The 24130-nt window shown below is 38.1% G+C and overlaps 1 protein-coding gene across 1 annotated transcript in view; it reads right to left on the bottom strand.

The window, feature by feature from the left end:
• Nucleotides 1–486: 486 nt before the first annotated feature.
• LOC121870407 (elongin-B-like) overlaps nt 487–24130 on the bottom strand; it is a 33071-nt gene continuing 9427 nt past the window's right edge. Inside the window, exons 3-4 of the mRNA XM_042372243.1 lie at nt 17385–17532; nt 487–4211 (exon numbers count right to left, since the gene is read on the bottom strand). Coding sequence (XP_042228177.1) covers nt 4103–4211; nt 17385–17532 — 257 coding nt within the window. The 3' untranslated portion in view covers nt 487–4102. The remainder of the gene's footprint in view (nt 4212–17384; nt 17533–24130) is intronic.

The following is a 24130-nucleotide window of genomic DNA, read 5'->3' as shown; positions in this document are numbered from 1 at the left end:
ACCATGTTCATTGGCTTTTAAACCTTTTGTAAAACTGTACACTAACTTGAGAAAAGTTTAGAAAAGTAAAATTTTCATATATATTATTTTTTCAACTGACTGTGATCATCAGCAATGGAAAAAACTTGATTCTCTCAAAAGTATACAACCTACATGCCTTCCCGTATTACCTGGTAATTTGTAATGTTAAAAAGACATACAGATTAGCTTTCCTCATATTGTAGCTGTAGTAGAGCAGTTAAAACAAAATTATTTATTTCTTATAGTTATACAAATGATAAACTTCCCTTAAAAGATGATTGGATCAAGTTTCAATACCCGGTAGATGTCAATTGATGTACCATTTTTATTTTGTAAGCTTTATTACTTTTACAGCACTGTACTTTCCATTTCATGGCTTTCTCATCAGTCCCATCCCAGGGTGTTGGCAACTTGGTGTGTGTGTGTGTGTATGTATATACAGTATATATAAATAAGATTGGGTAATTCAATTTCTTCAGCTGTTTATTATCCTTACGCTCTTCTCCAATATTAGGGGATTGAACATTAGCTTCACTGGATTTCTGAATGAAAATACTTACAAACAACATATACATGATACAGTATCTGGATCTGAAGTAATTCTTCATTGGTCCAAATTAACTGTAAACATAAAATTTACTTTTTCAGTTAACCAAAACATTTTCACTTTTACAAAAGCCTGTCACATAAGTCACTGGTATTCCAAACACTAGTAACTCAACATTGTGAATAAACCACAGCTATGTTAACAAAGTGACCCACTCCTTGCGACTAACAAAGCTACAGTAGTGACTTGGACAAAGCTACATTGAGTTTGTCACTTTGCCAATTATACCAAGACCTGGTAATTTTTTAAAGTTATATTGAGAATTAGTCACTTAGCCAGTTATACCTAACCCTAATTACAATGCCAGTTATATCAAGAACTTATTATTCTGAGCCATTTATGTATTGTAAGTGCTATTCCCCAAATTCAAGGCAAGAGGGCAAAAGGTATTTCCTGAGCAAAGCATAATTTATTTTTACTTCACAAAAATTTATTCCTAAATATAATACCATGTAGGATATACTGATTTTTTTTTAAGTAAAGTAGTTGCCCTCTGTTATAAAAACCCAATGAAGTTCAATAATTTTAACAAGAATAAAAACTACTGATATACCTTCAGTCCCAATTAGTGTGTGTGTAAGTAATTGTATTCCTGTATTTAAAAATTGACATCGTGGATAAATGAAAAAGAAAAGAAAAGAAAAAAAAGACTTATTTACTGGTGTTGACATATGATTATGATCATCTAGCTAGATTGCTCAGGGATTTTAAATTCCCCAATAAGGAGCAATTAAAAGTCCTCAGAAAACATTAATTACTATTAGTTGGTCATAACAGCCAATCACTAACTGTCTCTACTATCGATCTAAGTGAGGCTTCATTTTCCCAACAGTGACATTCAGTGGTGATTATAAAGGAATGAACTATGATTTATATTCAGGCAAAGCTTCATTACAGTTTATCACATTAATTATTAACATTACCAGAAGACTACTGGTCATGACACACTATCATTTACAGTACACAATGTAAAGTTAACAGAGCTACATATTAAAACACGAGGCAAGATCCACTGGTAAGGCAAGTATCCCACGAGTTGTGCAGTCGGGAAATACCTTACAGGGAATTCTGATAGAGGCAATATGGACATTGGGGAAAGTTTGAGGAAGATTTATCACAAGCTGATGTTCTTAAGAAAATTCATTTTAATTATGCATTAACATCTTTTATTACAAACTGTTTATCATATTAACAGCAAAGAACTTTTTCCATTGTTTTTGGATGTTTTTAGATGCACTTTGCATCATTTACATATGACAACCCAAGATCTTGGTGTGATATTTCACACTGCATTGTCAATAAATAATGGATACGAAAAATTTCAGTCATTGATGCAATGGCTGAGCTGGAGTGCATATGACCTACTGAAGTTTCGTGGAGATATAACTGACAACTGATGTGACCTTATCAAGATATCAAAATACAGTAGCATTGGTTAAGTGGTATTTGCGATGCAATGCTATCAGAAAAGCTCCAGGCATGATTCAAAGGACAGTCTAGTACATAATGATGGTAGTACACTGTGATAAATATATAGAATATTGTTTACATGGGATTCTGAAATTATGATAAACATTCAGTCTTTCTGCAAGACTTAAAATCATTGACAAGGCATATTCACATGGCCATGGAATAAATAAGTATTCAGTGGGAAACACATGCATATAAAGACATGTCACCTGTACAATAAAAAATTTCCTTAGGAAGGGTAAAACCATGAAAAACATTAAATCAATGATAAGGTATTTTTCCCTTCCCTCATCGTCTCCAACAATATTATTGACACATTTCTCATTGTTTTTAACGTACACACCATACTTTTTTCACTCTACATTTAATTAGAAAAAAGTAACATTATAACATATAAGATATTTAGAAAATACATAACTACTAAAATTAATTTTAACATTTTCAATAATCTCAAGTTACAATCGAACACTTATAGCTGGGGCAACCAACAGGTATGGCACCGTATATAGAACACCTACTCAAAAAAATAAAACAAAGAAAATTTGTATGTTCTCAATATCTAATAATTTAGTATCCATAACATAGTATGTACCAAACACGTCTCCAGCTGACTAAAAAAAAAAAAAAAAAAAGGGAAAAAAAAACTAGGCAGGCAGTTTGTCGGCCTTTATGATCTATCACACCATTGGTAACCTAATGGCGTTTCCATAAAAGAAGACTGCTCTACATCACACCTTACTTTCAAGAATTGATTTATCTAACTCATAGTTTTATCACTGCATCTGCCAGTGTTTCAAGACTTCAAATGTATGAATATTAAAGTATGTTTGTTACTATCATTTCACTTATATTTTCTTATATAAAGAATTAAAAAAATGTGGAAATATCCAAACTATATAACATATGCATCATGATGTAAATCAACTTAATTTCTTAGTTTCCTGAATTTACAAGACTTAATGTCTTAAATTTTCCTTACCCTGTATATTGTATACAAGTTTGGCAGAATAAGATGAGCCATAACAGGTGCCCTGATTTCGAAATATTCCTGCATGTGTTAGACAATATAGTTTCACTGGGATTGTCTTCAACTGATAGCTTCCTGACAAAACACAACCCTAATCAAAAACACAATTTTAGTATGCTGAATATACTGTAAATGAGACTAGTTCAACCAAACACCATGAAATACATTCAGCAATACAAACCAAATTATGGCTCCACTGACCTGCTTATGTTTACCATACTTTCCCCACCTTGAAAATATTCAAGACAGGTAAACTATTTTTCACTACACAGAGTAGGTGAGTTAAAATTCTCAAAACAAAAATTCCAAAACATCCTTTACTGAAACTCACCATTCAAGTTTTCTGCAGTGATGAAGCAATGAATTTAATTTGCTAATACACAAATTAAAATTTTAAACACTATAGAAACAACTGGTGTTCCATAAAATTTATAAATTTATTCATGTCCAACATGAAAAACCAAATGTTATCTTATGCTAGTAATAACCACCTTTTCATCGCCAGGTCAACAGAAAATATTGCTCCAAATATGACTAAATGGGTCAAAAGCTATAGTAATGTGAAGAATTATTATTTTTTGGTTATTCCTTCTATTAAATAAACAAAACTTAATGGGTTGGAAATGTGACAACCATTAAAGAGCATTGGCAGATTTTTAGATCAAATGCATTTCTTTAGGCTGCAATATAACAAAAAGTGAGAGAAAAAATTTGCATTTGAAGAAATAATAAATTATGCTATATGGTATTGACAATTTTATTCTTTCCTATAAGAGGCATATTATAATTAGTCCACATGGGATGTATAAAAAAACTTTATATTTTCATAAGCGTTCACATATTTTTACATAGATGGTGTTAATTACATTTGAACCTCATAACATTTGTTCTCTACATTTTAAAACTTTTTAAAGCTGCTAAAAGTTTAGCTGCCCTAGGTGAATAAGGTGATGTCTTTTGTGGTAGTACAGCGAGTCTCAATTGAGTTCATGAGCCTGGGGTTCTTGGGGCTTCATTACTTCAGGTAGCTCTGGAGGTGATGACAGAGGAGTAATATCTAATGACTCAAACTCGCCATTCTCCTGCCTGTAAAGATCCATCATAAGTGCTGTGAGTATCTTATCCCATGATTTACCTTTGTATGAATGAAATTAAAATAAAATACCTTTGTAAAAAACATTAAATAAAACAATTTCCCTCAAGTTCTGGACAAAGTAATCAAGTGACAAATATCAAATTTAAGCACACTGCTTTATTTAAATTCAGTTTTTAACAATGTTATCATTAAGTTCATAAAATATAATACTTCATCACTCTTCATCTCTCATTAAGACAGTGTTCCCTTGAACAGTGGCAGCTCGTCGGTAGGCACTATGGAACTGCAGCACCCCCTATTTCACCCGATATATACAGTGGTCCCTCGGTTAACGAGCGCCTCGGTTAACGAGATTTCGGTTAACGATTTGCCTTCCATAAGATTCTTAACTTCGGTTAACGAGCAATCCCTCGATTAACGAGTTTCTTACGAGCCAACCTGAACATGATTTCGCTTGCATTTGGCGGTCCACCAGCTGTAGTATTAGTCCGCCAATACAGTAATCGGTTCTAGGGCTTAAATTCCTTACCATTTTAGCAAATATCAAGAAGTTTATACTATTCAATAATTTTAAAAGTTTAATATTAAATTTTTTACTCATTTTAACAATTATTGAACATAATTGAAGGTAATGAAATTAGTTTTATGCGTGCCATCCAGCCTCTCAACACACCATACAGGCGTCAGTCTTTGTATCTTTTCAGTGGAGGTAACATCTTGCTTGAGACCCTCTTCAACTAAATGCCTTTTTTCTGTTTTTGCAAGCAAATTTTTGGTCATTTTGAAATTTATTTTACATATTGACAATATATAATGCAGTGCAGTGTTCATTTAAAGAAAATAATCTTGAATTGCACCAAGAGAACTAAAATTTCATGGGTGAAATGGCGCCATGGGGTGACTTCTCTTCCACCCCAATGCCTTCTCTTCTCCCTTCTCCACCCCCATTCTAATTCCCATCATCATCATCCAGGAGCCTTCTACATACACACCTCAAAGTAAGTGTACTTTTCTACCTTTTTTGTTGAATTTAGGCAATTTTTGGTGAACTGGAACCAATTACCCAAAAACCCATTGAAACAATGGTTTCGGTTAACGAGTTTTTCGGTTAACGAGCAACCTTCTAGAACGGATTGTGCTCGTTAACCGAGGGACCACTGTATATGTACAGTCAACCCTCACTTTACGCAGTCCCACATTCCGCGTTTCCACGTTTACGCGATACCCTGCCGGAACCCAGGATGCTCACATTCCACGGTGCGTGTACCCCTTTACGCGGAGAGTGTCCGGCTCGACGCTATTTTTAGATTCGCCCCACCCGCCTGCTCCCGCCTCCTCCCTCCGCCTGGATAAGCCGCGCGGTAAGGTTGCGCAGTGCATGTCTCTGTTGCATTATCAGTGACGTCATATGACGTATCGGACTGTGATTGGCCATGCATCCCTACCTCCCTCCGCTGCTAGCTGTAATTGGTTTAAAGTAATATGACGTGTCCACCCGGGGGAGGGAGCGAGGGAGGAAAGACGACGCTTGACCTAGCCGCGGCAGTTTCATCCCTCCAGGCCACACCGTGTAATCGTGCATCCATTGTTCTGTAAAATGGCTTCCGCCGGACCACCGCCCCCAGAGAGAAACCTTTCCTTGCCTGGACCCAGCCGCCCTAAGCCAAAGAAGACATGACGTTCCTTAAGCTATGAGGTGAAGTACAAGATCATCCAAGAGTTGGAGAAAGGAACAAGACAGGTTGATTTGGCGCGCCAGCATGGTGTGAACGAATCTACGATCCGGACGATAAAGAAGGATGCAGCCAAGATAAAGGAGCATATGAAGATCACAAAGTCTACAGGTGCTTCTATGATCAAGTATTTCCACAACCAGGTGCTTCTCAGGACGGAAAAATTACTTGTGAACTACTCGGTGCGTCAGGCGCGACAGAATATGGCGGTCGACACGCGCTCTGTTAAGGAGTACGCACGTGAACTGTATGCTGCAGTGTCACGAAAGATGGGAATTACAGAGCCCAAACCCTTTAATGCTTCCTCTGAGTGGTTACAAAGGTTTAAGATGAGGAACAAGATCACCAATATCAACATTGGTGGTGAAGAAGCTAGTGCTGACCGTGTTGCGGCTAGGGAATTTCCTCCGTTTTTACGCGAGATTATGGAGGAAGGACAGTACACCGACGACCAGGTGTTTAACATGGACGAATCTGGTCTTTTTTGGAAAAAGCTACCTTCCAAGACCTTCGATGTGAAGAATGCCAGCAAGTGTCGGGGCCGGAAGTTGCAGAAGGAGCGCATCACCGTCCTGTTTACCACCAATGCCTCTGGTACCTGTAACCTCAAGTTATCAGTGATCCACACAGCATGCAAGCCGCACGCCTACAAGAGCATGGACATGACCAAGCTAAATGTCCACTGGCTGACCGCACGTAAGGCGTGGATGTTCTCTACACTGTCCCTCTCCTAGTTTGATGACTGTTTCGTTCCCGATGTAAAGAAATTCTGTGAGCTACAGAATGTGCCATTCAAGATTTTGTTGCTGTTGGACAACGCACCAGGACACTCGCCCCTACTGTTAGATCGTCACTCCAACGTAAAAGTGGTCTTCCTTCCTCCCAACATTACGTCTATATTACAGCCCATGGACCAAGAGTTAATCTGTAATGTAAAAGCTGCATTCTCTACTAAAAAATTCAAGCTCCTGAACGACTACACCAACACCAGGGAAGAGTTGCGTAACCTGAGTGACACCACCACCGATAGCAAGAGCGAAGACGACGAGGATCAACAGTTGGCAGAGCAACAAGTACTTTTAAAACAATTCTGGAGAATATTCATTATCAAGAAAGCTGTGGACTTCTTGGTGGAGGCATGGGATCAGCTGTCTGTAACAACTGTTCGTCACGCATGGAGACATGTGTTGCAAGGCATTCCGGCCGTTAGGCAGAGTCAATCTGTGACTGGTGAGGTTCAGACTGTTGCAGTAGCAGTAGACCTTGCCAGAGAAGCTGCGCAGAGTGTTACAGCTGCAGGCTTCTCCGAGACCACCAACAACGACTTCCTGGAGGTGATAAGGGATCCTGATGTGACTACCGACGAGATGGTAGATGATGATGACGTCAGTGAAGAGGCAGGTGGTGCGTCATCCCAAGAAGAACACCGCTTATCCCATAGTAATGTTAGGGGTGCCATCGAGTGTATCGAGAAAGTCAAGTTCCTCCTTTCCGACGACCCTGACGCAAACAGGTATGAAATCTTCACTACCCAGCTGTTGCAGACTATGGAGCCCTACTTCAAGGTTTATCACGAAAACATAAACACCAGCCATCAGCAAAGCATAACAGAGTTCTTCGCCCACAACCCACTACAGCCAGCCCAAGCCAGTGATAGTGACAGAGGTAGAGACAGTGAAGATGACTTTGAGGGATTTGTCAGGGAGGCCCTGATAAGTGTGGATGACAGTGATGGTGACTCACCTGAGGGCCAGTAGCCTGCCCTCTGCCTCGGAACCAGCCTCCATCCCCATATGCCGACCCATCTCTTCTACTAACGTAAGTGTTAAACCTAACTTTTAGTTTTCCTAACCTAACCTTTATTTTTCCTAACTTAACCTTTATTTTTCCTAACCTAACCTCTTCTATATTAATTGTGTGTGTGCATACCATCATAAAATTAAGAAATTATTTTTACTACAACATAGGTATTGTGTCTGAAAAAGTGGAGTTTGGGGGTCGGCCCGGTCTCTTTTTCAATTAATCCCATATGTTATGTTGTTCACTTTACGCGTTTCTCACTTTATGCGGGCTGCCGTGGGTTGAATTAACCGCGTAAAGTGAGGGTTCACTGTGTGTCTATATATATATATATATATATATATATATATATATATATATATATATATATATATATATATATATATATATATATATATATATATATATATATATATATATATATATATATATATATACACACAGTATTACCCCGCTTAACGCGCTTTCACTTAACGCGTTTTCGCATATACGCGGTGCCTTGCCAAAGCTGAACTTTCACTTAACGCGGATTTTTCCACAGCAACGTGGTGAGTGTCCGGCTCCAGAGCTATTTTTAGATTCGCACCACCCCCCACCCGCCACCCTGCCTGACTGCCTGTTTTAGCTCATAAAATTCATACAAATTACCCAGCCAGAATATAGTTTACATTGCTGGAATTCTTATAATTTGGTGATCATTTTGAATATAAACAACATATTTTTTGCATTAAACATACAATTTTTAGATAAAATGTTTAATCTGAGTAAGTATGTTATCTTTTGTCCAAAATATATGACATTTATATTCAAAATATTCCTGGTCTTACAAGGAATCCAGCAATGTCAATTATATTATCCTAACTTTAGTTTGAGGTATTATTTATTAAAATTTAGTGGTTATCCCACACATCTCCTTGGGACGGTTGGTGGGAGGTGGGGGGGAGGGAGGGACCAACCGACCGACCATCTGTTACCCGGTGAAGAATTATTTTTTTTTAACTGAAGATATTTGTTTTAGCTCATAAAATTCATACAAATTACCCGGTCAGAATATAATTTACATTGCTGGAATTCTTATAATTTGGTGATCATTTTGAATATAAACAACATATTTTTTGCATTAAACATACAATTTTTAGATAAAATGTTTAATCTGAGTAAGTATGTTATCTTTTGTCCAAAATATATGACCTTTATATTCAAAATATTCCTGGTCTTACAAGGAATCCAGCAATGTCAATTATATTATCCTAACTTTAATCTGAGGTATTATTTATTACTAAATGTTAAAAACTCTTGAATGGAGGATTGGTGGGGGGTGGGGGGAGGGTTGGGACTGACCGCGCGGTTGGAAGAGGGGGGGAGGCAAGGTGGGGTACTTTGATTGACAGATAGTGTTGAAGAATATATTTTTTTTTTATTAACTGTAGATATTTGTTTTAGCTCATAAAATTCATACAAATTATCCAGCCAGAATATAATTTACATTGCTGGAATTCTTATAATTTGGTGATCATTTTGAATATAAACAACATATTTTTTGCATTAAACATACAATTTTTAGATAAAATGTTTAATCTGAGTAAGTATGTTATCTTTTGTGAAAAATATATGACATTTATATTCAAAATATTCCTGGTCTTACAAGGAATCCAGCAATGTCAATTATATTTTCCTAACTTTAGTTTGAGGTTATCCCACACATCTCCTTGGGACGGTTGGTGAGGGGTGGTGGGGGGGGAGGGAGGGACCGACCGACCATCTGTTAGCTGGCTGTGTACTGTAGTGTGAGAGGGGGAGGGAGTTGAGTCCATTATTTGAATGGACATTAACTTGGCGACTGTATTTCTCTTAAGTATTAATTGTGTGCATGTACCATCATAAAATTAAGATGTTATTTTTACTACAACATAGTTATTTGTCGTCAAAAAGTGGAGTTTGGGGGTCGGGCTGGGTTCTATTGGAATTAATCCCATATGTTCTGTTATTCACTTCAACTATGACCCTCTGGGTTCAATTGACCGCGTTATAAGTAAATTAATTATATATATATATATATATATATATATATATATATATATATATATATATATATATATATATATATATATATATATATATATATATATATATATATATATATATATATATATATATATATATATATATATAGTATATAGTTATATATATATATATATATATATATATATATATATATATATATATATATATATATATATATATATATATATATATATATATATATATATATATATATGTTATATATATATATATATATATATATATATACATATATATACATATATATATATATTATTATACAGTTATTATATATTATTATATATTATTATTATTACATATATATTGTTGATATATATATATATATATATATATATATATATATATATATATATAGTATATATATATATATATATATATATATATATATAGCAGTATATATATATATATATATGTTATATATATATATATATATATATATATATATATATATAGTATATATAGTATATATATATATATATATATATATATATATATATATATATATATATAAGGTTGTTGTTATATATATAATAATAATATTACAGTGACCCTCGCTTAACACCTCGGGCTAACGTACTCGACAATCTAACTGCTTCCATAAGGATCTTCAATTGCTTACTAAAATTTCGCTAACTTAACTTCTACTAACCGACTCCTCAAATATGTTTTCGCTTGCACTTAGGGACCGGGCAACCAGCTTTAGTATCAGTCCCGCCAATACATTAATCGGTTCTAGGCTTAAATTTTTACTATTTTAGTAAATATCAAGAAGTTTATACTATTCAATAATTTTAAAAGTTTAATATTCAATTTTTAGTCATTTTAACAATTATTGAACAAAATTGGAAGGTAAAGTGACTAGTTTAATGCGGGCATCCAGCCTCTTAACACAGCAAACAGGCTGCTAGTCTCTCTGTTTTCACTGAGGTAACATCTTGCTTGGAGACTCTTCAACTAAACGCTTTTTCTGTGTTTCCGCTGTAAAATTATTGGTCATTTTGAAAATTATTTTACATATTGACAATATATAGTGCAGTGCAGTGTTATTTAAAGAAAATATTCTTTATTTACAGCTAGTTTAACTTTGAAAAATAATGCGGTTGCCATTGTTTGAATCCAGCATGGGGCCTAAGAGATCAAGAAAAGTGATTTCAATCCAAATAAAGCAGGAAATAATAAAAACAAACACTAACAAGGTATTAAATCAAATAGCGCTTATGCGTAAAGAATATGGTATGTCAAAACAACTGTGTTTCCATACAATTCTTGCACAAAAGACAAATTTAAGGAAGTGAACGCGGAGAGACAAATCTACAAGAGTGTTTAAAAGTAGATCCTAATCAGAGAAACTCGAGGTTACTTATCATCTGGATTAGAAAAACAGATGAAAAGGTGATTCAGTTTCTGAGGATTTCCATTTGTGAAAGAGCCAGGGAGATTTATGAACATTTAAAGACAGATCAACCTAGTTCTTCAGGAACAGAATTTGAAGATTTTCTGGCTAGCAAAGGCTGGTTCGAAAATTTAAGAAAAGAAGTGACATTTTATGTTGTTAGGCATGGTGCTACTGCTGATACAAAGAAGGGGCAGTTTTTAATTGAATTTAAAAACTGATGGAAGAAGAAAATTATCTCCACAGCAAGTGTTCAATGTTGACGTAAACTGGCTGTTCTGGAAAAAAGATGCCCAAAAGAACATTCATCACCAAAAATGAAGCCTCTTACCTGGGCATAAACCCATGAAAGACCACAAGGCTCCACTCTATTGTGCTTGGTGCCAATGCTTCAGGGGATTTCCAACTGAAGCTCATGCTTGTCTACCACTCTGAAAACCCCAGGGTGTTCAAGCAACAGAAAGTGGTAAGAACAATGCTTGGAGTTTATTGGAAGTCCAACCGCAAGGCATGGGTGACAAGACAGTTCTCTTAATGAATGGGCTGTTGATGTGTTTTGCCCTCTCTGTCAAGTAGCCAATACCTAACCACCAATAAACTTCCCTTTAAAGGCTCTTCTCCTCGATAATGCTCCTGGTCATGACCCTGACCTTGCCAGAAATTTGGAGTATAAATTTGACTTTGTGAAAGTGTTTTGCCTCCAAACACTACATACATCACCTGGCTATACAGCCAATGGACCAGAATGTGATCAGCAACTTCAAGAAGTTGTACATGAAGAAAATGTTTAGAGGTGTCATCAGGCAACTTCCATTGATCCTGAACTAACACTGAAACAGTTCTGAAGACACAATTCAACGCCCTGGAGGCTGTAAAATTGATTGTGTCATCATGGCAAGAAGTTCTCAATAGAACCCTCACCTCTTCATGGAAAGCACTGTGGCCATCAGTAGTCCATGATTTTGAGGGATTTGAGGATGACACAGAGTTGGCCCCTCAGGAGATTGTGTCCATTGGTCAGTCATTGGGTCTTGTAGTGGGAGGAGAAGGGATGTGAAGAGCTTGTGATGTCTCATGAGGAGAGGAACTTACTCCTAATGACTTGAAGGAACTGGATGAGATGTTACGGCAGAGGCTGACAGTGGCAGGAGGAAATTGGAGAGTGATGACCATATGTCAGCTAAACAGTTGAAAGATGTGATTTACCACTGGGAGAAGTTCAGGAACTGGGCTTCAAAGCACCCAGAAGTGGTAGAAAAAAACTGAACTAACTTTGTGTCACTGAGGACCCAGTGGCCCCCTTCTTAAACATAAGTTAATGGTGAGGAGGACAGATGCCCCACAGACCAATTGACACTTTCTTCAGTAAAAGGCAGAGGGAACAAGATGCTAGCCCTCAGCCTTCCACTCAAGAAGGAGAGAGGATGTTCATGGTGGGAGAATCTGTCAGTCCAGAGGTTCCTGACATTTTCATGGAAGGCACCCACCTTCCAAGAAGCAGTAAAATGCTTCTCCACTTCCCTTCTTCTTCTCCCTTCTCCTCCTGCACCTCCCACTTCAAATGCACATCATCACCATCATCCAGGAGCCTCTACATACACACACACCTCAAAGTAAGTAAATTTTTCCGCTATTTTTGTTGAAGTTAGGAAATTTTCGTGAGCTGGAACCACTACCAAAACCCATTGAAACAATGGTTTCGTTAATCTAACGTTTCGTTAACTTAATCCACCTTCTGAACGGATTGAGTTCGTTAACCGAAAATACTGTATATGTATATATGTATATATATGTATATGTATATGTATATATCGAGGGCCACACTGTATATGTATATGTATATATATGTATATGTATATATATATATATATATATATATATATATATATATATATATATATATATATATATATATATATATATATATATATATATATATATATATATATACAGGGTGTCCCATAAATTTCCATACATAGGAAAAATAAATTTTATATGGAAATCCATTTTTATTTATATAATATGCTCTACATGACTACCATTCTGTTGAAAACACTTTCAATGCGTGTCCTCCACTGCTGAAGAACACGTTCAAGCACAGCTGGAGTTATGCTTGTAATGGCGCGGTGATACGTTGTATGGAAATTTATGGACACCCTGTATATATATATATATTACTTCCAAAATCAACGATGTTTTTATTCAAGACATCTTCAGAGGCAGCTGTTCAGTTGCCTCTGAAGATGTCTTGAATAAAGACAAAGCTAGGTGCTCCGCTGTTTCACTTTCCCGTGATTTATCAAGATTTATCTTATCCACATTTTCATTTGGATCTACATGAAATATATACATACAGTAATACCGATTTACGCTGTCAATTGAACCCGCAGAGTAGCGCCAGAAATGAGAAAATGCGTAAATGGAATAACAGAACATATGGGATTATTTGAAATAGAGATCACGACTCCAAACTCCACTTTTTCAGACACAATACCTACGTTGTAACAAAAATAACATCTTAATTTTATGATGGTATGCACACACAATTAATAATTAAGAGAAATATCAATAATATTAGGTTTTTTAACAGTTACATTACTAGAAAAGATGGCTGGGCACAAGGGGATGGGGGATTGGTTCCGAGGCAGATGGCAGACTATTGGCCCTCACCTGTATCAACTGTATCACTATCCACCATAGAGGCTTGCAGGGCCTCTTTGTCAAACCCCTCAAAGTCCATATAAGTCCATACCCTCACTATCACGCTGACTCTGCTGTGGTGGGTGGCGGGTGAAGAACGGTAATGTTTTGATGATTGGGCGACCTTGTGCGACACTCTGCCCGCCGCTTCCATCAACATGAGTAGATGCACCCTGGATTTGGTTTACACGCTTGCTCATTCACCAACACCTTGCCAGAATTAAAATTTTGAATTACGCAGTTCATTGCATCACTTACGGGCGAGAGGTCCAGACACACCATGCCAATTACGACCACGCCGTCCATTTTGACCATACGCTGAAGCGCAGAGGGTGAGCAGTATGTCGCTGTTAGCGTTATCGCTGACGCCATATGACGATCGACTGTGATTGGGTCACGATCCTTACTCCTCCCCCTAGCTGTGATTGATAATAATATGACGTGCCCAGCCACGGAAGGAAGAAGCCATTGACCTCGCCGCCAGTTTCATTGTTCTCAGCCTCCGCAGATACTGTTCTCTCTTGTGCCCGCTAATTGTTCAACAATGGCTTCCGCTGACCCCACCACCCCAGAAAAACCTTGAATTACCTGGACCAAGCCGCCTCAGCCCAAGAAGATGCTGCCGCTACAGTTAATACGGATAAAGTACAAAATAGTCCAGGACTTAAAAAGGAACCCATACATTCCCAGACGCCAAAGATATTAACGAATCACTATCTGCATAATCAAGAAGGATACCGCCAAGATAAAAGAACACATGAGCATCACAAGTCTGCAGGTGCTTCAATGGTGAAGTATTGTCAGAATAAGGTGCTGCTCAAGACTGAGAATTTACTGGTGAGCTACTTGATTCTTCAGGCAAGACGGAACATGGCGTCGCATCGCAAGCAGTGCAGGACTACACCCGTGAACTTAATCAGTGGCCAAAGATGGGAATTGCAGACCAAACACTTCACTGCTTCCTCTGGGTAGCTGCAAGGGTTTAAGAAATGTAACAAGATAACCAACATTAACATTGTTGGTGAAGGAGCCAGTGCTGACTGTGCTGCCGCCTATGGATTTACCTCCATTCTATAAGAAGTTATGGAGGAAAGACAGTACACCGACGACCAGGTGTTCAACATGGATGAATCCGGTCTGTTTTGGAAAAATTACCTTCCAAGACCTTCGCTTGTCAAGTCTGCCAGCAAATGTCGGCGAAGTTGCAGAAGGAGCCCATCACCGCCCTGTTTACCACCAATGCCTCCGCACCTGTAAGCTCAAGTTGTCGGTGATCCACACAGCCCGCAGTATGCCTACAAGAACATGGACAAGATTAATGTCCACTGCTAACCCACTTAAGGCGTGGATGTTCACTGGTCTGTCCTCTCCTGGTTTGACAACTGTTTCGCTTCCCTGACGCAATTCTCTGGGAGCAACATAATGTTCCATTTAACATTTTGTTGCTCCTGACAACACACCAGGACACTCGCCTCACTGTTGGATCGTCACCCCAGTGTAAAAGTGGTCTTCCTTCCTCCCAACAATACGTCATTAATCCAGCCCATGGACCAGGAGTTGATATGCAACGCAAGGCTGCATTCCCCGAAAGAAGTTTAAGCTCCTGAACGACTATACCAACACCAAGGATGAGTTCTGAACCTTCTGAGTGGCACAGATAGCGGGGACCAGGATCCAGAACAAGGGTTGGCGGAGCATGAAGTGCAGTTAAACAGTTTTGGAAAATGTTTAACGAAGAAAGCTGTTGATTTCTTGGTGGAGGCATGGGGGCAGCTGTTCTGGCAACGATTTGTCACGAGTGGCGGCATGTGTTGTAGGGTATCCCAGGTGGGAGGCAGAGTCAACCTGTGGCTGGAGAGGCTCAGTCTGTTGCAGTGGACCTTGCAAGAGAAGCTGCACAGAGTGTTACAGCTGCAGGCTTCTCCGAGACCACCAACGCATACATCATGGAGGTAATCAGGGATCCTGAGGTGACCTCAGCGAGGAGGCAGGTGGTGCCGCAGCACGAGAACAGAAGTTAACACATGATGATATAAAGGATGCCATCGAGTTTGCCGAGAAACTCAAGCTCATCCATTCTAAAGACCCTCTCAATCACCGATATGAAGTCTCCAATAACCATCTAGACCAAACTTAGGAGCAGTATATCAAGATGTATCACGACTACATCAATGCTAGCCGTCAGCATAACATCACCGACTTCTTCGCCCGCAACCCACAACAGCCAGCCCAAGTCGGTGACAGTGATGGTGACTTTGAGGGGTTTGTCAGGGAGGCCCTGACAACTGTGGTGGATAGTGATAGTGATTTACCTGAGGGCCACTAATCTGCCCTCTGCCTCGGAACCAGCCCCCATCCCCATGTGCCCAGTCACCTCTTCTACTAACGTAAATGTATATTCTTCTCTTATTGATATTTCTCTTCTATATTATGTGTGTGTGCATACCATCATAAGATTAAGATACTATTTTTACTACAACGTACGTAATGTGTCGGAAAAAGTGGAGTTTGGGGGTCGGCCCAGTCTCTATTTCAGGTCAGAGGGTAAGATGACCCTCTGACCTGACTACTAAGCTTTTGAAGATTAGTAGGGACATTACCAAATACCTGATCATTAGACTTGATCTCACCCTCCTCTGTACTTTTCCTAGTCTGTACTCAACCCTGAAGATGTGGATTACACAAAGTGCTCTGAGAGAGAGAGAGAGAGAGAGAGAGAGAGAGAGAGAGAGAGAGAGAGAGAGAGACACACACACACATATATATATATATATATATATATTTTTTTTTTTACAGTAAACAGACTTTTGCCTGCGTATATTTCACTATTTTAGGTTTGGTAATATCTGTAGATATGTAAACTGCCCACATTTTTTTTTAATTTACCATTTCCACCACTTGTTAGCTTATAAGCCATTTATGTGGTTGGTCTGTTCATTGTTATGACCTTTATTGTCCAGTGTTAGTATTAGGAGGAAACTGGAGTACCCCTACAATGTTTGGTTGGCTCACACAGTGGTGAGAGACAAGCTCGCTACTGCTGGTTGTGTTTACAGTATTTGAATTTGTGACTGAATATTTCATTACACCCTACTCTTCAATTCAAATATGCAAGAACGGGCAGGAATCATTCAAGAGGCTGGCAACTGGGTCAGCCCAGAGCTGTGTCCATCTCATTTTTTGGTGCCCTGGATTTGTGATGGTGAGCAGGGAAGGGCATCCAGTTCAGGTTTTACTCAACAGCTGCCATCAGGTAATCATGGCTAACCCACGCAAGTGTGGAAAATACCAGGAAAACATTAACGATGATGTTGACCTTATACAATTGGGAAGAGAGTAGTGATAACTAACAGAAATAACAAAATAAAAACAACTTACCTTGATATTAATGTTATTCATTTACTGTAACATGAGTTGCTAATACTGTAAAACATGACATTAAACAATACCCTTACCTAAACACTAGTGCAACAGTTGCAGGGCTCTGTGCCCTAGCTGTCTGAGCTGACAAGTTATAGTCACTCAGTTGCTTTTCATCATCAAACACTTCTGTTCCTCGTTCATTCATTAGTTGCTGATTTTCTGGTTCAACTTTCATTATGCCTGCAAAAAATCAAATCAGTAAAAAGTACTCTATAACTATATCAACACATGTTCCTTAGCAATGCTGGTAAAGAGAAAAGTAATAATTTGCTTGATCTTGAAGAATATAACAATCTTTTGTCTGTGAAAAATAGAGGGATTAGGTAAAATTGACAGTTTGATATTCTAGTAAGAAACTATTTACAACATAAAGCAAGATATAACCTTCACAACTTGGGGTGAAGTGTTTTGAAAACACCTGTGGATGACCATCAACTGAGAAGGTGTGAAGATGGCAAATGTTTTCATGTGATGGGCTAAAAGGAAATACATGAGCAGTACAGTACAGCATATACAACCACCATAAAAATAAACACATGTACCATACCAGTAGTTACCAAGGAAGATCAATAATAATATAAAATTACTGGTTATGTAGTGAGACATGAATTCTATATACCTATATCATTGTATCATAGATGGATGATCATCATACTGTACCCAATTCTGAGTGACAGCAAAGCAGCAGTAGTAGTATACCTATACGGTACTCCCACTTCTTAAGGCCGGGAATATACAGAAATATGACAAATGCAGATTGGAGTTTTGCCTTTAGATAAATTTTGTAGGACAGATAAATTTATGAATGTTTTCCCATTTTTTAAATAATTTTTCTGATACAGCACAGGATGGTTAGAATCACGGGCAAAACACACTCCCTCATCCTAAATGCCTTACCAAAAGTCTTTTACACTAGTTTTTCATTTATACAATAAAGTCTCCAGTCCCATCTGGTTCACTCCTGTTGCTTCTTATGTCAAATTCACAGTAAAGTAGATGATCATTTTACCATCCTTGAGGGGTGGTTCACTTGCATGGTTAAGCCATAAACACAGTTGGGGTTCCCACAGGAAAAAATTGAAATAACAAGCTTCTAACACAACTATACGCAAGGGTTGTGTATATCACCACCACTATCATTCTATCGTTGCTTGTTTAGGAGCTAACTTTAATACCTTTTAGGCATATACAGGTAACTCAATGTATGTCTGTCTGTCAGGGGTGGAATGGTGGTGTTAACGCCTTGGCTGGCTAAGTTCATGAGCTGTGTGGCGGGGTCATGTGTGCCCAATTACCCTCTTTACAAATATTTATGGTACCTCATACACTTGGAATTTTGGTATACAGTATATAATAAAAACAAGAATATATTGTTTTCATGCTTGTATGTTTTAAAATACTGTACCAAAATTTGATGCAGCATCAAATGCCATAAATATTTATGTATAAACAAAGTAAATTTCACCAATCACAATCTGTGCGGCTGGCCAGCCGGCCACCCACTGCAAAGTTGCCACATTTTTTATTTACTGTAACTTAAGAGGATATCTACCAAATAACTCGTGCGATTAAAAATTTAAAACTAGAAAGATGATAAAAATGATATGTGACTAATATTCATTTGCCAACCCAACCTATATAAAGCAATCTATTACCATACATTAAAGTGTGTTGTTGTGGACTGAACAGCTGACTCACCCTCCGTGTGGTTGTGTGTGACAGCGGCGCATCGAATACTGTATAGCTGTTTGGTGATCAAACTCACAAACTCAAAGTCAAGTCTAGGAATTACTATACGTACGCATTTTGAGTTAAATTATCGTACATTTTTCACGTTGGTTCAACATGTTTTGTTTAGGGGTGTAAGTGGTACAGCGGTAACTCGCGTAACTCTCACCAATATGTCAAGGGTTCAAGCCCCAGCCTGGACACATGTGAGCTACCAAAAATCACAGTATTCCCGGTTCCAAAAAGTCAATTCTTATTATAGGAATATATTATGAAATAGATTAAGATGAATGAATTATAGGAATAATATATGTTATATTAAGATACAAGGGGCCCACCAAATTCGCGGGATTAGGTTCTAGAAATGGCCGCGAATCGCCAAATCCGAGAATAACATTCGCGGAAGGGGGGGGATTACATTTTTACTTGTGCACAAAGAAATGTATATTTCCTTTATGTGTTTGCGTTTAGGACAATTATTTATTTTCCCTGTATTGTATATATGTGTGTGTGTGTGTGTAGACAAACACACAAAACACACATACAAATAAATATTACTGGGAAAATCCTCTCATATATAATCAGAAACAAATTTATTACAAATGTGAGTCTACCTTCAAGTCCGTGCTTTATTAATACAGTAATAAAACACGGACTTGAGGGTAGACTGTCACATTTTTAATAAATTTGTTTCTGATTATTTGTGAGAAGATTTTTCCCATTATTATTTATTTGTATGTGTGTTTGTCTACACACACACACACACATATATATATATATATATATATACAGTATTTACAATACAGGTAAAGGAAATTACTGTCTCTAGAACGAATGGCTCCCCGTCCCAGCCGCGAAAATGACGGAAACTTTAAAACTAACCACAGACATTCTTGGGTACATCCAGGGTGTCATCCGCGAATAATAGAGGACCGTGAAATAAAAATCCACGAACGAACTTGCGAGCGCGGGGGCTGTACTGTACAAAACTATGTTTGGATAAAAGGAAATGCACTTTAGATTAAATAAAGTCTACAAAATTAAATTTACCATAAAAGTGAAGACATTCTGTATACAGTGGCTGGCCTGACATGAATGGGGGAGGTTGTTGGGTGTTACTGGGTCAGTATTGTGGGAACCAAATTTTATCAGGGAGTGCTGAATATTAATTCGAGATGCTAAACCGGTACCAATTAGTGGCGAAACTCGAGATTCTACTGTATGCAATAGTACATACCAGATGAAAGCGAGTGTCCTAGATCAGCATGCAACAATGGACAATGAAACAAGTGTGTGTGGCGGTCGTCACTGTTGCTTCTACCCCTCACCTGCCAATTCCAATGTGCATGGTGGTAGGAAATTTGAAATTAATTATCTTCAAAACCCAGTTAATGCGTGTTTAATACAGATAAAAAGTTAAACACTAGTAGGATTGGTTTCAATTAATAAAGCACGGTAAAGCCCTGGCTAGGATAAACGTTCAGCAGTAAAAGATCGTCTACAGTACTGTACAGTCATTCAACATAATCTGCCCATCTTTCATTTAATTCTGACTTAAATATGACCTTATCCTTTTTCTAGTCTTGTCCAATTTTTCCTCTTTTATGGTTCACTTCTCTATTCTTTCTATACATGTTCCTTCAGCTATATCTGTTGTTATAATCCATCTTCTTGCTAAAAAAAAAAAAAAAGTCCTTAAATCTGTCTACATATCTTATGGAATGCTTAACACGAGTCCAAATTTTCCAGACCGATTTTCTTTTATCCACTACCTCTAAAATTTCATCTGTGATCCTGTCAATTCTAGCATATTCACTATTGTAGTCTATTAGTTGTTCCCTCTTCTCAAATGTCATTGCTTGGAAAGTTCTGTTTACTGAAGCAGACACTCCTAGAAACTTTAAACCCCTCACTGTACTTCCTTCAGTTTATCACTAAAACTAATATTACTCTCTCTCTTAAGCATCTTGCCTACTTACTTCCATCACTCTACTTTCAATCATTATCAGTATATTAGCTTCTACTACACATTTTTCTGAATCAACCATCAGAGTATTGTGGTCTGTTAGTAAAAATTGATTTATCACTCATCAGCATCCAGTATCTTTATCAATCAGGTCTGCACCTATCTTACTATCAATGAAAATACTGAACCATCACATTGGTTACATCACGCAGCTTTGATGCAATCATATTTTCACAGTGAATCATTTCCCCTCCTCCTACTTCTTTTAACACTTGCATAACATCCTGACATTTTCATGGTTACCAGTGTCTAGGCTACCAGATGCAAGAGAATTTTAAACTCACTCATTTGATGATCAAGGATAATATAAATAAGGTCAAAGGCAAGCATCAAAACATTGGCATATGAGGGCCATTAAATATTCTTCTATTTCATATTCAGGTCCTTTAATGGTTGCAAGAAGTAAGAGAACTTCATAACTTGAATGATGAAATAACACAATACAAACCACTATAGGTAAACCTACCCTGTATTTGTTCTCTCAATTCCCTTCCATTTCCCCATCATCCACTGTACATTAAAATATTCTTTCTTTTATCATTGTAGCTCTCACGATGAAGAGTAACATTTGCAAATACAGTAGTATCTGATGTTAGCACTAAGTATCACTAGTGTAAGATACATGAACCTGTATGTTCAAAGTGTAAATATACATCAGCAACCAAGCCACCTTTAATATCGTCATTTTACTTTCACCACAAAGGTCATATACAGTATTTCACTTCCACCACCAAAGCTACATATTTCCCTCCCACACTATGGTCGTTTAATCACTGTCTTTGAAGGGGGTTTGTTTGCTCAATATGGAGAAATTGCAATCAACTTATCCACTAACTTGAACATCAATAACTGTAATAGATTTCTTACTAAAAGATTTCATAGTTGTATGAATCACATCAATATACTATAGTGTATGCCCTATTTATTGCTGTATCATTATTACACTGATGAATTGGGGATGATGTCTGCTTAGCTGCTTGAAGGCAAAATGGAAGATTTTGTGCTTTTCAGTGCATACACTGTACAAAATTTTATACCCCAGCATTATGCCTTATTTAAAACCCTTGCAAATATATTTCTGTCTTGTCTGGTGAAACTAACCCACAAAACTTTGACAAACATACAATAGCTACAGTATTCATGCAACAGAATATCTCGTAATCTTGAGAAAATTTTCCTCAAGAGCCTAAACTTACTACAGGTACTTTATATTATTTTTCACGGGAAAAATTTATCCACTTATCACCGATTTGTTTAAAGAAGCACTTTGTGGGGAAATCATTTATGACTATAACAGGACCCCTTATAGTCCATGGGCCAACAACCAAAAAGGCCCGCCCCCACACCCTTCTTTATACTATCCATCATTTTTCATCAGTTACCTTGATGACTAAGCCTCTAAAAAAGCTTTGTTAGTCAAGTGATTTCTGGTTGCTAGTACAGTACAGTACCCGTAAATACCGGTAGATATCCAAGATGGCCACCAGCTGACTGGGACCAAAATTGAAAACAACACAACTGTTCAACCAGTAAGCCTAAAAACACGAGAGACCTATGTGTGTACGTGTAAACTAATTTGGGGGCGAAAAATCGACTGGAATGATTATTTTGAAGTTTCAAGGTAATCTTCAGGCTCTACAGTATGTCATCATCCACAAAGTTGGGGGGATTAGCGACGAGAATTGACACCAGGTCCAGCGGCATCGTCTCCTGATGTGTCCAAAGCAACCCCAGTCTCTTTGCTCCTTGAACCCAACCATGTGGAGTCAGTTCTGGTTAGGTGATGGTAGAACTCCAGCGACCTCCTCCAGACAGCAGCTTGGTAGTTATAGCATCTGATGTGGAGAAGACTGGAGTGGCAGGGAGGCAGGAGGCTGATGTCCACACCCATATCAGTGCTCAGAACACCTCTCTTTGGTGTGAATCACTTAATTAATTTTTGGTGCCGTCAATTGTTGATGGTTGGTCTGTTTGAACTCATACACCAAGCACGCATACTCCTCCAGGACATAAATCACATCATCTAGCACCTCCTCCAGCTCCCTGAGTAGCTTGGCACCCAATGGCAAAGCTAAGGTCACCTGCAGCCTCTCATGCATCGGCTTTTTGGCAAGGTTTTCCAGCAGCTTGACGGTCATCAATGAAATTTTGCCTCAATGGATCTAATATTGCTTGAGCAGAAGTCTTTCCAGTGTCTCAAGCAAGGTCTTGAGCAAATAGTGGCAATGGTTTAGTGCTTGCCACTCAGCACCTTGTTGATGGAGCCACTGGTGCATAAGTCAGACCGGATGACGATATGCTCAGCACCACTTCCTTCCATGGACTTCCAGATAGCACCCCAATACGCACTGCTTGTGTGAAAGACACCAAGTCTGATAAACATTTTAAGGAATTTCTTGGGGTATTGCTACATAATAGCATAGGCCTTCTTAACTGCTGCCAAGTCAAAACAGGCAATGATCCAAGACTGGCCTACTGCATCAGTCATACCTTGAGCTTGAACCAGACACACCAGCACTGAGCTGATTTCTGTGATAAGGGCTGGTATGGGAGGAAGGTATAGTATTAAAGTGTGGAGAGTTGTTCAGTATATCTTTGTTTCCTGGTGCAGGACGTACAACCTTTCCACCTTGGAGCAATCTGGGGTACGGGTTGGTCGGGCCGAGATGAAATCCTACTCGTTAGAACCCACATAAAGTCTGAATTGTGAGCCTTGACTGCCACTAACATGTCCTTGCTGTACTCTACAGAAATATCAAACTTAGGAGGAGCCTGCTTCTTCCTCACATAACATGGGGAAAGTTCACTCTCCACGTACTTCACAGACTCCACTTTGGTAGAAGCAGATGCTTCTGACTTTTCAGCAGGTGGTTGTTCAACATCATCATGGTCATTGTTGGCAGTGGCAGTGATGAGTTTCTTTGGAGATAAGACCATGAGTAGTGTGAGTTGTTCCTTTCCCAGACAGTGTCTCTTCCTGAAGGTCGAAGTTGTTGAACCATGAATGAACGAGAGAAGACATGG

Source organism: Homarus americanus, unplaced genomic scaffold (assembly GCF_018991925.1).
Source record: "Homarus americanus isolate GMGI-L3 unplaced genomic scaffold, GMGI_Hamer_2.0 scaffold40856, whole genome shotgun sequence".
NCBI classification, from domain to species: domain Eukaryota; kingdom Metazoa; phylum Arthropoda; class Malacostraca; order Decapoda; family Nephropidae; genus Homarus; species Homarus americanus.
The sequence above is the reverse complement of the archived record's forward strand: the minus strand, read 5'-3'. Positions and strand labels throughout refer to the sequence as shown.